The 16,925-nt window shown below is 35.5% G+C and overlaps 1 protein-coding gene and 2 long non-coding RNA genes across 4 annotated transcripts in view; 1 reads left to right on the top strand and 2 right to left on the bottom strand.

Annotated features, from left to right (window-relative positions):
* Window positions 1–16,925, bottom strand: part of LOC148908305 (uncharacterized) — a 188,228-nt gene that overhangs the window by 85,982 nt on the left and 85,321 nt on the right. The window lies entirely within an intron of this gene.
* Window positions 5,564–16,925, top strand: part of LOC116292729 (uncharacterized) — a 53,022-nt gene continuing 41,660 nt past the window's right edge. Inside the window, exons 1-2 of the mRNA XM_089035177.1 lie at window positions 5,564–5,632; window positions 6,946–8,507. Coding sequence (XP_088891303.1) covers window positions 5,564–5,632; window positions 6,946–8,507 — 1,631 coding nt within the window. The remainder of the gene's footprint in view (window positions 5,633–6,945; window positions 8,508–16,925) is intronic.
* On the bottom strand, window positions 9,221–9,918 carry LOC148908316 (uncharacterized). 2 transcript variants are annotated; one of them, XR_016120790.1, is made up of 2 exons: window positions 9,887–9,918; window positions 9,221–9,442 (listed from the first exon to the last, which is right to left on the bottom strand). It is a non-coding gene; the product is annotated as an uncharacterized LOC148908316 (long non-coding RNA). The 2 variants fall into 2 exon arrangements; XR_016120791.1 differs by having other exon boundaries at window positions 9,863–9,917.

Genomic DNA, 16,925 nt, shown 5'->3' with positions numbered 1-16,925 from the left:
TCTTTGAAACGTGAAAATGACCCTCACCCCGACCTTTTTTTGGATGGAAGGGTTGACGATGTCAAAACCCATGAGCATCTTGGGGTAACTTTGACTAGTAATATGACTTGGAAAGAGCACGTTGTAAAGAAAAGTGACAAAGCATATAAACGACTTAATTTACTGAAATCTTTAAAGTATAAACTAAATAGATCAACTCTCATTTGTTTATATAAAAGTTTAATTAGGTCTCTTTTGGAATATGCTGACGTTATTTGGGATAATTGCTCTAAAGCTGAAGTGGAATTGTTAGAACATATTCAGTACGAATCTGCCACAGTGGTCACTGGTGCAATTAAAGGAACTAGTTCTAAACTTTTACGTGAGGAATTAGCGTGGGATGAGTTAAGCTCTAGACGTACAGTTCATAAAACTACACTTTACTGACAGATATTATACAAGATAATTTTTTCACTCAACTAGTATGTGAACCCACCAGAGACCGAAACGTGCTGGACCTTGTGTTTTCTACATCACCCGATATTATTGATGATTTGCTGGTTGGTGAACCATTTCCGATCATAACTCCATCACATTCACACTACTCGGATCACCATATGCCCAACGTAAATCACAAAAATATGTCTACTGCTACAAGAAAGCTGACTGGGATTCACTGAGCTCACTTCTTTCTTATATTCCGTGGCACTGTGCTTTTCTGGAGGATAATATTGATTACAACTGGACCTGCTGGAAAGATCTACTGTTCACAGCTGTAGACGAGTGTATTCCGAAACGGAAACCTAAAAAGAAACTCCATGCGCCATGGATATCAAAAGAACTTATAACACTATGTAAAAAGAAGAAGTCACTCTACAAAAGAGCAAAAAGACGTAATGATGAGAATTTGTGGGTAAAGTACCGTAGTTTAAACAACACAGTCAAACGGAAATGCAACTTTGCTCGATGGGCGTATATTAACGATCTAGCACAAGATTTAAAGGAAGACAACCCCAAGCCTTTCTGGAACTTTGTAAAATCTAAACGTAATGGAACAAACGATCTCCTATCGCTGAAAATCGACGACACTATCTTAACTGATGACTACGATATCGCTAGTAGCATGAATGAGTACTTTTCTTCAGTGTTTACTGTGGAAAACCACGATACTTTTCCGTCACTAAACCGCATTGTTGACAAAAAACTGGAAAACATCTATTGTTCTACTAATGAAGTCAAGAAACATCTTCTGAGCCTGAAGCCTAACAAATCCCCAGGGCCAGATTACATTCCATCGCGTATACTGAAAGAGTTCGCATTGATGCTGGCACCTTCCATAACAGTACTGTTAAACAAATCATTTACATCTGGTACTCTATCTAACGACTGGAAAATAGCGGACGTTACGCCAATCCACAAGAAAGGTTCTAAACACCTTAGGGAAAATTACCGCCCAATCTCACTCACATCTATTGTATGTAAAATTGGTGAAAAAATTATCAAAAACAATGTTATTGAATTCTGGCGTGAATTAAACGTATTAAACGACAACCAGTTTGGTTACCTTCAAGGAAGATCTACTGTAACTCAACTGCTATCTACTGTTAATGATTGGGCGAAGTCAAGAAATTCTTCTATCCCTACACACGTAATCTTCCTCGACCTGGCGAAAGCCTTTGACAGCGTGCCACACAAGCGCTTGCTCTTAAAACTAAACATGTACGGAATATGTGGGAGCTTACTTCTATGGTTCAGAAATTTTCTCTCTAATCGACACCAACGTGTGGTTATAAGAGGAACTTGTTCAAACTGGCTTCCAGTGGTATCTGGAACACCTCAGGGTACAATCGTAGGTCCCATCCTCTTCTTGCTATACATTAACGATATCACAGATCGCATTTCCTCTAATGTGAAACTGTACGCGGACGACACCAAGATTTACAGGCAGCTTATTGACCCTGTTCTAGACACACTAGCTCTTCAACACGATCTAGACCATCTTAGAGAATGGGCATGCACATGGCAGTTACGCTTTAATAATGATAAATGTGAATCTATGCGTATAACCCACTTGCGCGACAAGTCCAAACCGAAGTACATCTTAGGGGAGACTTTAAAGGACGTTAATAGTTTCAAAGATCTTGGTGTTACTATCTCCAATAATCTATCCTGGGGTGAACACATTGGCATCACCGTAAATAAAGCTAACAAAGTCCTAGGGACTATTTTACGAACTGTTGGCACCGCCAATACCACAGTCTTTTCGATGCTATATATCGCGCTTGTAAGACCAATCCTTGAATATGCGTCACCCGTTTGGTGTCCACACCTGGTGAAAGACATAACTGCATTGGAAAAAGTACAAAGAAGAGCTTCCAGACTAGCACTTCGACAAACTAGAGGGGAAATGACATACGAAGAAAGACGTAAAATATTGAAGTGGCCTACTCTCTCGACCCGCAGGGACTACCTAACTCTAGTTGAATGTTACAAAATAGTTTTCGGTTTAGGTATTCTAAATTTCCGTGACTTTTTTGAATTTACGAAAGTTACGTCTACCAGAGCTAATCATTCCTACAAACTTTATGTTAAAGCAGCCAGAGTTAACTGCTACAAATACTCCTTTTTCGTCAGAGTTGTTAATATGTGGAACGATCTACCTAAAGACATTGTTGAAACCGATGGGTTTAGATCATTTAAGCAGAAATTGAAATCTCACTTAGGTGTTTAATGTTTACATATTGCAGTACACATCGATTAGTATATTTTTTAGTAGAGTCTAGATTAAGGAGGAGACGGGTTCTCTGTTGCTCTGGGTTTCTCGCGCGTGCGCTCACCAGGCGGACAGACTTCATAATCTGTCTGGTGGGTGCGCGTGCGGGGGTGGGGCTCAGGGTGGCGGAGAGCTTGTCTCTCCTTTATTTAGTACATATTCATATACTTATACTTCATTTATAGAGCATTTTTCGCTAATTACGCTGCTTAGGGTCTTTCTTTATAATGCATTTTTGTCATGTTTTGTTGTTTTTCTTGGGAGTTTTCACATAGGGATAACCTCATAACTTCCTTTCAAGTCGCCTATTATTGTGCTTTGTTGTCTTATTTGTATCGCTTTTTGCTAGCCTCTGCTCTTACTTGTATTTTACTATTTGTCAATAATTTATTTGCGATTTGAATAAACTATGTATGTATGTATGTATGTATAAACTTGTACATTTTTATAAAATTGTGTCAAATGCGACCCCTCTCTATCTTTCCGAGTTACTTCCTTCCACAGTTTATCAGCAATCAAAACGCGCTCTCAGATCAAATTCTAATTTCTGTCTTTTTCCTTGTAGGACAGAACGTTTTGCACAGTCTTTTTTTCCGTCGGTTGTTAAATTATGGAATTCTTTGGATCTACAACCTAGGAATATAGGATCTTTGCAAACTTTTAAAAACGAGATTTGTGACAAATTCTTTTCCCCAAAATATAACAAATTATTTGATTATTCCTTTTCCAGAACAGCGTCTATTCTACACACCCGGCTTAGACTAGAAGCGTGTGCTTTAAATGAGTATTTGTTTCGTATCAATTGTTCGCCTTCTCCGAAATGTGTTTGTGGGACTTCGAATGAAACAGTAATGCACTTTTTCTTTGTATGTCCTCGATTCGCTGCTCAACGTTCTTCTTTTCTTACCTCAATTGCACAGATTTGTGGATCATTGTGGACAAATTTGTTCTCAAAAAAGCAAAAATTAAATTGTTTACTTTATGGCTTTAAGGAATTAGACTTAAAAAGTAATTATAAACTATTTTCTGAAGTTCAAAAATATATTCTAGCTACTAATCGTTTTCAATCCGACTTTGATGCTACATAGTTTTTTTTCCCCTATTGTTATCTCATTATAAGATTGTTGTACTAATTTTAGTTCGTATTTATTGTGTATTTATTGTACTTATTTTCTAATTTCCGCTTTTGCTATTTATTATTTATATTGTAAAATAGACGTAAGCCCCCTTGTTAAGTCTCGTTGCTTTTGGGGCAAATGTTATGATAAATATGTTTAAATAAAAAATATAAAAAAATTCAAGAGGGAATCACAAATAAAATTTTTGAGGCTGTGGGGATCTTGAATAGCTTTGGAGTTTGAAATGCTATTCGTTCACTCCTGATACTCATTGTATGAAAATTTGTCTGGTTGGCCTTGTTTGGTATAGCTACAATGTAATATTTAGTTCAAAGTGTAGATAACAACAAAACCATTGTGGGGTTGAAAACTGGCTTTCAACTTTAATGACTTATTTCATTTCTTAAAGATATATATCGCTCTATATATTAATACTGCAGTGTAATTGTATAGTATTCACAACACAGATACAGGTATAGTGTTTGCACTCTTGTTTGCTCTTTATACCCATTGGTTTGGGGGAAAATTGGATCTCAACTTTAAAGTTGTTGGATAATCATTTTATAGGTTTTTAATGTTTGAATGCATGTCTGCTATAGTGTTCGTGAAACAGTATATTTTTATAACACTATTTTTCAATGGCATGGCATCTAATCTTTTTTATAATGGTTGTCAGTTTAATTAATACTTAGAGAGCATAAGTTATGATCAAATCAACCATGCACACCAATTGTGTTAGATCTGAAAAGCCGATAATGAGTTTTTAGTGTAGTTTTCTTTGTCTTAGATTTGTTTATAAGTGTTCTATAGCTTTTGTTTCACTCGTTTCATTCTAAGTATTTTCGTCATTGTTAGTCTTGTTCCTTAGGATCTTTTGTACGCCTTATATACGCCCTCTATGCAAATACTTAGTTGGTGCTCGCAGTTCGTCCCTTCATACACAAATGTAAGTTATTCGTTTCCATATATTTCTTATCGTTTTGCAGTTTAATGTTTCGTAGTTTTTCCTATTTGTTAAAATCACATTTACTAAGTTATTTATCTATTTATCTAGTCTTTACCTTACGCTATGCGTATGAGTTTGGGATAAAAAATCAAGTATGGGACTCGCAGTGCCAACAAATTACTCAAACATTTTTGACTCCTGTTTTCCCACATTATTCCCAAAGTAAAGAAACTATCAACGTTCATTCTCTCTTGCACTTAGCCGATGATTTAAGATGATTTCCATTCAAAAAATATAATGGCATCTCACTTCATTATTTTCATGGAACACAAAATGTTGACCTCCAGATAGTGTCCGCTGTTGCAATAAATCAGTATTTGCCTGCTCTTGCTTCGCAGCTTACACCACAATCTAAGGAAAACGAATTCTATAAGTCTTTGACAATATCGTCACATGTTGCAAAAGAAATCATGATCGAGAAAGACATATTCGCCTTCGGTAGTCCATTGAACATGAATCTAAACCATAAACAAATAAATGACTTAGGTGCAAACTTGGGCTTTGCTCCAATTTCGGCACCGATATTTCAAGAGAACTAAATTGCGTGAATCCATTTATCATTCAGTTTCATACAAAAGAGTCACTTCAAGAAACAGTTACACGATACTTTTTCAAGACTCCGTTCCTGGATCCCTCAAAATCGGGCAAATTGAATTTTTCTTTCAATATCAATTTCCCTGTACCCATATGCTTTCATGTTTGGAGCAGTGTATATGTCCAAGACTGAATCTTGCAATGATCCGCATACTTGAGAAGGTGAACAGTTTTGAATTTGTTCAAGATCCCACAAACAATGCCACAGCCCTGCAGATGTTAGTAGTTCAAAGCACCGATCGCAAACTAGTTATACCCATATTGTCAATACAGGAAAAGCTTGTTTTCATGGCATTCCAAGATCAGAGCGTTGCGTATGCTGCGCGTTTCCCGAATAAAGTTAGATTGAGCTCAGGAAACCTACATGATGAGGATAATGATCAGTGATAATGGATTTATATTAATTTTAGCGCACTTTTCCATATACGTTCAAAGGCGCTTTACAATGAGATGATTGAGGTAGCTAGTACGAGATATAGGCAATCGAGGGTGGTCACGGCCAGGGCTTTAAGTCCACAGTTTAGGTACGCCATTACGTTGTCGTCCGAGCCACGAGGTCTAACCATTTACAGATCTAGAAAGGCCCAGTCGGCGGGTATCAGAACCTGCGACCTCCCGAAAACGCAGTCAGTATATACGTAAACGCAACACAATGGTTTACTGTAAAAACAGTACAATGAAGTTAAATACTTCCTAGACAATTTATTAATTTTGAAGGTAAAAAAACCGTCTTTTTATGTCATATAGGAGTGCATGCCAGGTGTGTATCGTATGTTAATCTGTCCATTTCCGGTTTGTTGTCGCGTAAAATACATTATCTCATGAATTATCTCGCTCATCTTGTCAAGTTTCAGTTTGCGAAGAAAAAAGCCTATATTTTATACTAGGTTCGATGTTTTTTCAGTTTAAAACTTATCCAAATTTTCAAATTTCCTGGTTTTTCGTTTGTTTTTTGTTTGTTTGCTTTTGTGAGAAAGCGAAGTGAACTCGCTAAACTAAGTTACCATTATAAGTTGTATCGTGGTGGAATAGTTGGAGTGACGGTTTTCCCCGCCATTTTGACGAGTAGGCAAGGAATAACAAGGCCAGGCTACTAAGCTCCATACATTTCTTGTAAATTTCTCGAGCGTGACGTGACACCTCTTCAAAAATTCTCTTTTTTACAGTTTCAAACTTTATGTATAGAAAAACCCTTCCAGGATCTGAAAGGTAAGACTATAACATAATTGTAGCGTGAATATCTAGCTTCAGAAGGCGTTATTTAGCTTAATATTAGCCAATGTTTGTCAGGGCTTCGACTGCGTGGTCGTATGCCAGGAGTGTTCTTTTGATGGCTTCGTGTAAGGCGTATCATAACTGATACTTATACGGACTAAAAAGCCGCTAATTTCTAATATCTTCCTATCTTATTGTTATTTATAAGATGCAACCATATTTTTTGGTGATTTGACATTTTAAATTTGTATATTTTTTAGATGGAAACGAACTACACATATGAAGACTTCTTAGATTTACCTTTAGGATCGCTAAAGGATTACCTAAACATCAGAGGTGTTTCGGTCACTGGTAAAAAGATAGAGTTGATTGCTAGAGTTTTTTCAGCCTATGAGTTTAAACTACCGATCAAGCTATCCGCCGAGCAGCAGTTTGAAAGCATAAAGAGCGAATACCAGAGTCGACTAACAAAATACACCATCAAGGATCCCAGCGCCAGTGACATCCAATGGCTAGATGACATGACCAAATGGCCATCAGTTGACCTTGGTAAAATCTTTTCTTTTATTCTATTACACAAAGAGTTCGATGCCACATACATAGGAAAATACAAAGATGAAAAGGCCTTCTCATACTGGAAAAGCAACTTTGTTGACACTGTGTATTATTCGAAGAATAATGATGATATATGTGTCCTCAAGAGCAAAGTCACTCCATCTCAGAGGATAAGACAAGATCCTCATGAAGCTTGGGTTGCGGTAAAAAGTGATGGAGCTATTGTGTGTGGCTGGTGTACTTGTATAGCAGGCACAAGTGCAACATGTAACCACATGATTGCTTTGCTATACAAAGTCAACCATGCAGTTCAGTGTGGCTACAACAATCCTGCATGTACCTCAGTTCCATGCAGTTGGAATCAGTCAACTCGCAAAGATGTTGAGCCTTGTAAAATCATGGACTTGAACTTGAGAAGAGACAAGGCTTCAAAACCCCAGTCTGGAGATTCTGAAGGAATCATAAGCAGAGCATGGAAGAATTTTGATCCAAGGAAGGAAGGCCAACGAGACATCAGTGAAGAGAAGAAGAAAGGATTTGTAGATGGCCTTAAAAATGTAGCCCCAAATGCGCAGATTTTTAAAAGTGTGGAATCAGATCGCCACAGTCAACCAAAGAGGAATTTGTGCATGTCCAATCTTGTCAAGGATTATTGTAATGGCATTCAAGTAGAAATAAGTGACCAAGACAAGATGTCAGGCTTTATGGAGAGCTTATCATTGACTGATGAGGATGTTTCTCAAATTGAAAGAGAAACAAAAGGACAGTCATCCTCTTACCTGTGGAAAGAACACAGAAAGGGGAGGATAACTGCTTCCAACATGAAAGATGTATGCACTAAAGTAGATGCACTTACAAGAAATAGAGGAGATTTGAAGCCCAAAACAACTCCTTTATTGTCCAATCTTGTTCATGGTTCAGAGAATCTGGACCATGTTCCTCCTATTAGATGGGGCAAGGACAATGAAGATACAGCAATGCGAGAACTTCATGCTGTTGGTCTTGCAAACCACACAAATTGCAAACTGTCAAAAACTGGCTTATATGTTGTTAAAGATAAACCATACATTGGTGCAAGCCCAGATGGGTTTATGTCATGTTCATGTTGTGGACAAGCTGTGCTTGAGATCAAGTGTCCTTATAGTATACGTGAATCCACTGTTATGGAAAGTTGGAGTGACACCGACTTTTTGGAGTATTCAAATGATAAAATTCAATTGAAAAGAGAGCATAAGTACTATTATCAAGGGATCTCTCAAGGATACTGGTCTTCGAGTCTCGATTTTCAAAACGAGTCTCGATTTTCAAAACGTGTCTCGATTTCCAAGAACGAGTCTCGATCTCTAACGACATGTCTCGATTCCCAAAAACGAGTCTCGATTCAATCGAGGGGCTTTAATCGAGGGATCATTCATTGTTTCTGGTAAACGACGCACGTCCATACGGATACGACGCTCGTTTATCAAATCGTGTACGATTCATTGAACGAGCGTCGTATCCGTATGGCTCATGTCCGGTCCGGACGATGTTGAGTGAACGAGCGTCGTGTAGGGTGAACGTGCGTCGTTCGAATGATCGAGCGTCGTAGATGCATCAGCGAAAGTTTGGTATGACATATGAAGCGCGTGCCGTACCCATTCCAAGCTGTCTTTGATGTTTTTTATAATTTTTTCATAAATAGTTGCTCTCTCGAATGCTTTGTAAACCGCAACTGTTTCGATTACCCGAGTCTATGATGTTCGGACTATATGTATATCACTTTATGCAGATAAAGAAATTAAATCACCTAGCTGGAATACATTCAACTAGGTCTAAAAACAATTAGCAAATGAAGCTTGAAAGAAAAAGAATGAAAATCATAAACGAAACCAAGAAAAACTCAAATTCCTTTATACATATATATAAGATGCATTTTATAATTCCGTTTTCTTTCTTTACATTTATACACGATTCAGACAAACACGAGTCAGACTATCCATATTTATATGTAACTCTCTTTTATTTTTCATATTTTGTTACATATCACTTTTATAAATATTACATGACGCTTCAGATATTAAACAAAAATTGATAATTTCCATTTTTTTATTTTTAACTACAGTTTCAGACATAAAAAAATTGTTTAAACTATACATGCTTTTGAACTTTACTGAATAAAATAAATGTGAATTAAAGCTGTCTTCATTGTTGGTGCAGGATTCCCTAGAAGAAGAAAAAGTCACAAGGCACTCTTAGTCCCAACGGGATTAATGAACGCTTTCCTTTCAACTAATACCCATTCTTTTGTATTTTTGATATTTGTTTTTGTTTTGTTGTCTACCTTGTTCTCAATTGTTTCTTTTGTCTTATTCTATCTTATAAACACTCCTTTCTACCACATCCTTTTCTTTTACTCTGACTAAGGAATAGCATCCGAAACGTCAATAACTTTTTTTCATTTCTTAACAGTCTATATTTTACCCTTTTAGCATTATTATTTTAGTTTTTTTTTTCTTGTTAACTGAATTCAATTTCCCCCCATAATTTAACCTTAGCAGATAATGGCATGTAAATGAATAAACTTTAGAAATTTTTGCATAGCAGTTGGAAATTATATTTGGCATTTTAGCATAAATTGCGTACCAATTTAAAAGACTACAAAAGTACCTTCCCAAAGCCTACCAACAATACATAATTTAGGATCTCTCAAGGATTCTGGTCATCGAGTCCCGTTTTCAAAACGAGTCTCGATTTTCAAAACGTGTCTCGATTTTCATGAACGAGTCGATCTGTCAATAATAGAATCGAGAGATACGAGATACGATCCCGATCGAGGGAGGGTAAACAAAACAGATATAAATGAAACTAAAGAAGGAAAAATAAATAAAAATAAAAAATACATACGCTATTTGAAAAAAGTCATACAGCTGTATACGAAAGCATATACGGACGCATATATTTTATTATATATATATATAATCTTTATATAATATCATATAGAAAGTAAAATTAAATATTTCCATTATTTTGGCCCGTTTTTGACGTAAATTATGGAGGACCTATTTTCCCTTATTTGAATATTTTATCTTTTTTTACATATTATTTCAGAAACGAGTGTAAGTGGGTCATTAGGCTTTCCCGACAAACACGAGATTTATGAACGAACTAACAAACGAACGGACGAACGAATAAATATGGCAATAGATATGTGGAATAGTATTCCCATTGATCTCAAAACACGTAAGAATACTATTTAAAATTTTTCTACTAAACCAGGAAAGGTCTAAACAACTCAAACAACATTGTTATTTTCTTTATTAACTTCACTTGACACATAATGTAGAATATTTCCCTAATAGTAGTTACTTATAGTTACTTACTTATTTACTCATATTTATTTGTTATAGATATTATTAGTCCTAAAATGCATGTAAAATGCTCTTAACCTACAAAATGGCAGCAAAATACTGGGAGAAAACGAAAACCTAACCTCGTCTACATAGTAACCTTTCTCTATTTATAAAATAACCTTTAACTTTATGTATGACGAACATAAAGAGCAATAAAGTTTCTATATATATATATATTTTTTTTTGAGTATATTGATTGTTATTCACACGTTTAGCTTTCCTCTCCTGTTCTCCACTTCTTTTTTTCTGCTTTCTTTCTTTTCTTTTTCTTTTCCCTTTCCTTTTCCTCTCTTTCATCCATCTCCTTTTTCATTCTTACCCTTTCTCTCTTTCTTTTTCCTCCTTGTTTTGAGGACTTATTAGAGTTTTAAAAAAAAGTTTTTTTAAGTCACACGACGCTCTGGTTTAACTATTGATCGTGAAATGTATGTGGAACAATGTAATCTTGTTAAAAACCTTATTTCTGAAGCTAAAATGAACTACTGAAGCTGGTACTGACAATTTTGCTCTTTTGCGTTCGATTGACCGAGTACTTCATAGAATACCTAAAAAAAGCTTCGACTGGCATTATTGTTTATGACTTATCAACATTGATAGTGTGTCATCATTTAAAAAGAGTCTAGACTTAGGTCTACCCCAGAGATCAGTGCTTGGGCCTATTCTTTACCTGTCATACACCTCGCCGAGTTTCTAGTATTTTCAAACAGCATGAAATGCGTTTTCGTTTTTATGCTGATGATACACAAATATATACAACATTATCTGCTAACAACAATACTTATGACATGCAATTAATCGCCTGCAAAGAGTAAACAACTGTCACTCTTGTGGATGTTGATAATTGGATGTCAATCATTGGATCATCAAGATGAAACTGAACAAAGATAAAACTGAACGTCTTTGCTTCTATTTAAAATTCAACAATCAAATATCCTTTCCTCCAATCTCCAATTGGTTCTGATATTATTTCTCCGTCATCCCTTACAAGAAACATTGGTGTAATGTTTGTCTCAACTCTTTCCATGGCTCCTCATCAAACAACTATCAAAGTCTGCTTTTTACCACTTCAAGAATATTTCCAGAATACGAAGATTTCTTTCTTTCACTACAAGCCACTGAGAAACTGATTCATGCTTTCATAACATCGAAAATTGACAATTCTAACTCTCTTTTGTTTGGTCTTCCTAAATGTTCCATTGACAAGGTCCGATCTATTCAGAATGCTGCCACCCGACTGCTAACACTCTCCAGAAAACACTATCATAGATCACTCCAATTTTAAAGAATCTTTACTGGCTACCTGTATCAGAACGTATAAAATACAAGATCTTATTGCTCACTTTTAAAGCTCTTCGCCATCAGTTTCCAAACTACATAAAGAGTATGATCACTTCCTACAAACCTGCAAGACACTGTACATAACGTATATTTCGTCGTAAAGATTAGTTAATTTTTTCAGCCTTGTACTTTTTTCACTTTTTTTCTGTCAAACTGTCCTTGAATTTAAGTAGCAACTTAAAACTCATCTGTTTAAAAACTTTTTTTATTTTTGGTTATCATTAGTTTTTTATTATTATTATTTATTGTTGTTATTATAGCGCATGGAGCATTCATTTGGTTATGCGCTATATAAATGCACTATCATTATCATAAATACTAACGATCACTTCATAATATTGCTTCAGTGGACACAACTCGACAAAATGATCATCCAATGTTTCACCAGTCTTAAAAGAAAAAACGAACAGCGTAAACATTTTATGGCTTCAGAGAAGATCATTCATTGCCAATTTTAAAAAATGCAATAAAAATATGTCCATAATCAGAAGAACGGACAGACACATAAACAGTTACGTGTGTTAAGTATCCATTACAATTTTTTTGAATGTCTTCAGTGCAATTGTTTGATAGTACTGACATTTCAAAACACTGTATATAACGTATATTTCGTCGTAAAGATTAGTTTATTTTTTCAGCCTTGTAATTTTTTCACTTTTTTTTTTGTGGAAAAAATGACATTCCCCACACTCTATCAGTCCCTGCTGAAGAACAATAAAAAATCCCGCAAAACTTTAGAAATGAGTCTTATTCACTTACACGGCACCATCCGTCCCCTTGGGATGAATGAACGCTTCGCTTGTAATAAGTCATGCCTCGCTGTCCATTTATCATTTGTTGTTTTTTCGATCCTTTTTTGTTTCCTTTTTGTTTCATATTGATCACTTTATTTCCCACCCTAGTGTTTATTCACCCACTTCTCATCCTTTCTTTTTTCTTACTCCGACGAAGGACTAACGTCCGAAACGCCAGTTTCACAAAGCTTATTACGGCAATTTATCTACAAGTTGCAAATGTATAAATACACGAATAGTATATTCATTTCACCTTCGGTTTGTATTTAAATTTCCTTTCGTCGCATTGGACGATGCAGCCTCTGCCTCCAAACGGAATGAAGGGGGCGGATTTCATGGGTGCAGACGTTACCAAAGTTAACCCCGTCCCTCGTGAAACAGTACCATTAATTCTTAATTTTAATTTGGCTGAAACTTCAATGGAAAATCTTTAAGGGTCTAATAATCAGTGGTTAAAGTTTTTTTCTTTATATTCCAATGGAAGTGTTATATTTTTACGAGTTTCTATAGGCTCTGTGACGTCATACACTCAACATGTCGTTCAGTATATTTCTTTTTAATACATTCATCGTGATGGTTATAACAATGGTAGACAAGGGTCTTGTTTGTTGTTGTTGAGATATATAGATATTGGATTTTTTCAATTAACTGAGTCATACCTGAAAAACTACAAAGCTGGGACCAAAAAGGAATATGGGTAGAAACATTTCACATACGTTCAGTCCAAGGGGGATCCAGGATTTGGTTTTAATTAACTCGGGGGGTGAGAGGGGGGGGGGGGGGTTTGGGGGGTAGGCACTCCTTAGAATCAACAAGAAAAACCAGTATTGGTTACTGGTATTGGGCACAAGGTTCCATGTTCCAAGAATAGCTGGAATGACTTTTGTTTCGTCTTATGATTCAATGTTATTCTTTGTAGTCGAAAAATAAACCATGTCCGTCTCGGAATAATGGCCTATCGCCTTTTACGATGATCATGTTTTTTTGAAATAAGTGTATGTCAGCATTGCCGTTAGGGACCGGCCATAATTTTAGTCGGTGAGGGGGGGGGAGGGGGTTCGGAAGACAAAATGGGAGGTACCGAATTATTTTCAGCAAAAAAATAGGGTGTTCTTGAAAGTGATATTTAGGGAGTCTCAAGAAAAGTTATTTTGCTTACATATATGAATTCAAGTTCCTTTTGGCTCGTTAAAATTTGTATTTTAATAAATTGTTTTACATCTTCATGTGTTACTCCGACGAAGGAATAGCGTCCGAAACGTCAATAAGTTTTTTCATCTTTTTCACGATGTATAATTTACCTTTTCATCATTACTGGTTTCATGTATTAAATAGTTAAGCACCACAAACTGTATGAAATGTTTAGCATTGACCTATTTTGATTCATCGTTCATGATTTTAATACCATACTTCATGGAGAGTTTAATTATATCGATATCTCACTACCGTTATATAAAGAGTATGAGTTGATACTCATGCAATGTTAAACTATGCACACGAGAAGAATGTTTTTAACATACTTTTTATGCCGTGTTTTAGATAACTATAGCAACTGGAACCATTTCATAAAAAAGAGATCATGATCATGAAAGCCATTTTGTAAAATATTCTCGATCATCTTTTATTTATTTTTTATTTATTTATTGTATCACAGGCATTTTGTCCTGCACTCCAACCCACTCTCCCCACCCCCACCCCCCTCCTAAGAATATAATTTTCTTTTTCGTTTGTTCACTAAAAGAGTTCGTAATGTATCATTACAGTCTTAATTTAATTAAGCTTTTATTACCTTATATATTTTTTAGTAAATAAAATAATTGAATTCAAGCTTTTAACGGTCACATACAAAGCTATATACGGTTTCGCTCCATCCTATATAACAGATATTCTCAAAATACACCAACCTACTCGTACGCTAAGGAGTGCCACACAAGGAGTAATTTTAGAACAATCTCCATATCGTACTAAGTCATATGGTGCGCGTAGCTTTGCCGTAGCAGTGCACAGACTATGGAATCGTTTATACTATATATACATATTCATATACTATACTATACTATATATATATATATATATATAATACAAATAATAAATATGTTCCTATATAGCGCATTATAGACTCTAAATGCGCTTTACAAATAATACTATGAACTGTTAAGTGATAAAGTATATATATATATACACTCGATTGCAGAAACGTTGAAGTATACGTTTATACAGATATCTAATTTATTCAGTATATTTAATGATATACAAAACAGAAAACTCGCTTTCTTTATTGTTTGTTTTATTCAATGACTGTCAAAACATTTTTTTCTTGTCTATTATATCGTACATATTATAAATCAGCTGGTTTTAGGCGTTGCAAATGCGGGTTATTTTACATTATGCATCTCATTTGATATTTGTATAAATGCATGAGCGACGAGGTAAATATTCACTGAGCCTGAGTCGAATTATTTTAGCATATACCAACTTGTGTAGATAGTAACTTATTTTTATATACAATAATTAAATAAAAACGAACAAACAGAAACTTTTAGTTCACGCGACAAATTCACGCAAAACTTTTAGCAAAATGTATAGCAAAACGTTTAGGCCATACATCGTTCCCTTTTTAGTATTGATAAAAATGGCAATTACTTTAATTTTTTCGATTTCCTCATCGGAAATTGTAGCAAACGATTGCCGGCAGAAGCCATTTTGTTGCCGACTCAATATTTCGAGATTCAGAGGTGAATATCGTAAAATATTCACCTCCAATTACAACCAATGCGCTCGCGCGTTCTTAGGAAGTACACAAGTTGTATATACTACACAAGCCCTGTCGATTAAATGATAATAACTATAAGGAAATCGTACGATCTTCTCTTACAATTAGGAATTAATGGACCCGAGTGTGCAATTACAAAAACTTTCAAAACATTAATTCCAAATTGTACGAGAAGATCGTGCGATATTTGTTTAATAGTTCAATCAACAATATTTCAGTAAAAAATGCGAAGTGACGCCGTTCATCATTGTCTATTTGGTGGCTGATTTTCAGTCCATCGCGCAACTGAAATGCATAAAAAAGATTAGTTCTTACGGCTTTAAGATTTTATTGATATGTTTTTTGAGTACAAAATGATAGAAAATAATTGTTTTGGCCGTGTTGCCATAGCAACTTATTTCTATTTATTTATTTCCTACGGAGTACAGTTAACGCTATAATTGTACTCCTATCGACCAATCAGAGTCGAGTAATTTTGTTGAGTGTACTATAAGTCTAAAAATACGAGCGTTTACTTAAATATGATTTTTGGCTTATACATTTAGTGAAATCATACGGAAAAAACTGTGGAATTATTGCCTACACAATTCATAGTGAATTACATTTTTTTTACCGCTATGAATTATGAAAACGAGTCTTACAAACATTTATATAAACACTCCATTTTTACATCATTGGATTCGAAAACCTCGAAGCGACACAAGCACTCCCATTGCCTTGCAATTTATCCTTATGAACGGCAACTGTTTATATGAAAACGGAAGATCGATGCCGTAGAGGTTCCCATCGGAATGTCGATTTTTTAAATTTATTTATTTCCCTCTTTCGAAACATAAGAGTTCCAAACTTTTGATGATCATTGTTTTGATTTCATTTTTAATAACTTTCGCTCCCATTTTCATTCCAGTATTTGGGTAAGGAGAAAAAAAAAAAAAAAATTAAGGAAAAGCATCAGCGAATCAACACTGCACCTGCAAGACTGTCTCATTGGAAGTCATGTTGGATTCGAACCAACCTACCGTAAAAGGTACACCATTTGACTTTGTCGGCCTCCGAGACAAGTCTCAAGGAGGCCTGGAAAAACATTTAAGGGAAGTCACATTGAAACAGTGCTAAATGACACCCTTACAAGATTAGTTATATAGCCACTAATGTATTGCTGCATGTTCCCCAACAAGCTTAGATTCAAACCAGTGTCGTTTGAATTGTCACATCTGCTCATAGTATACAGCTGATCAAGTTGGGTTTTTATATTTTGTGAACAACATTAAAGTGAAGTCACATTGAACAAAGTTGAACGTCACCCTTGAGAAGCATAATAATAGAGCCACTTATATATTGCTGCATATTACCCAACACGTGTAGGTTCAAACCAGTGTCGTTTGAATCAT

The sequence above is a fragment of the Actinia tenebrosa genome, unplaced genomic scaffold (assembly GCF_029948245.1).
Source record: "Actinia tenebrosa isolate PJP-AT-01 unplaced genomic scaffold, QUT_ActTen_1.0 PGA_scaffold3__52_contigs__length_22856419, whole genome shotgun sequence".
Taxonomy (NCBI): domain Eukaryota; kingdom Metazoa; phylum Cnidaria; class Anthozoa; order Actiniaria; family Actiniidae; genus Actinia; species Actinia tenebrosa.
Note: the sequence above shows the minus strand (reverse complement) of the source record. Positions and strands in the feature narration are given on the sequence as shown.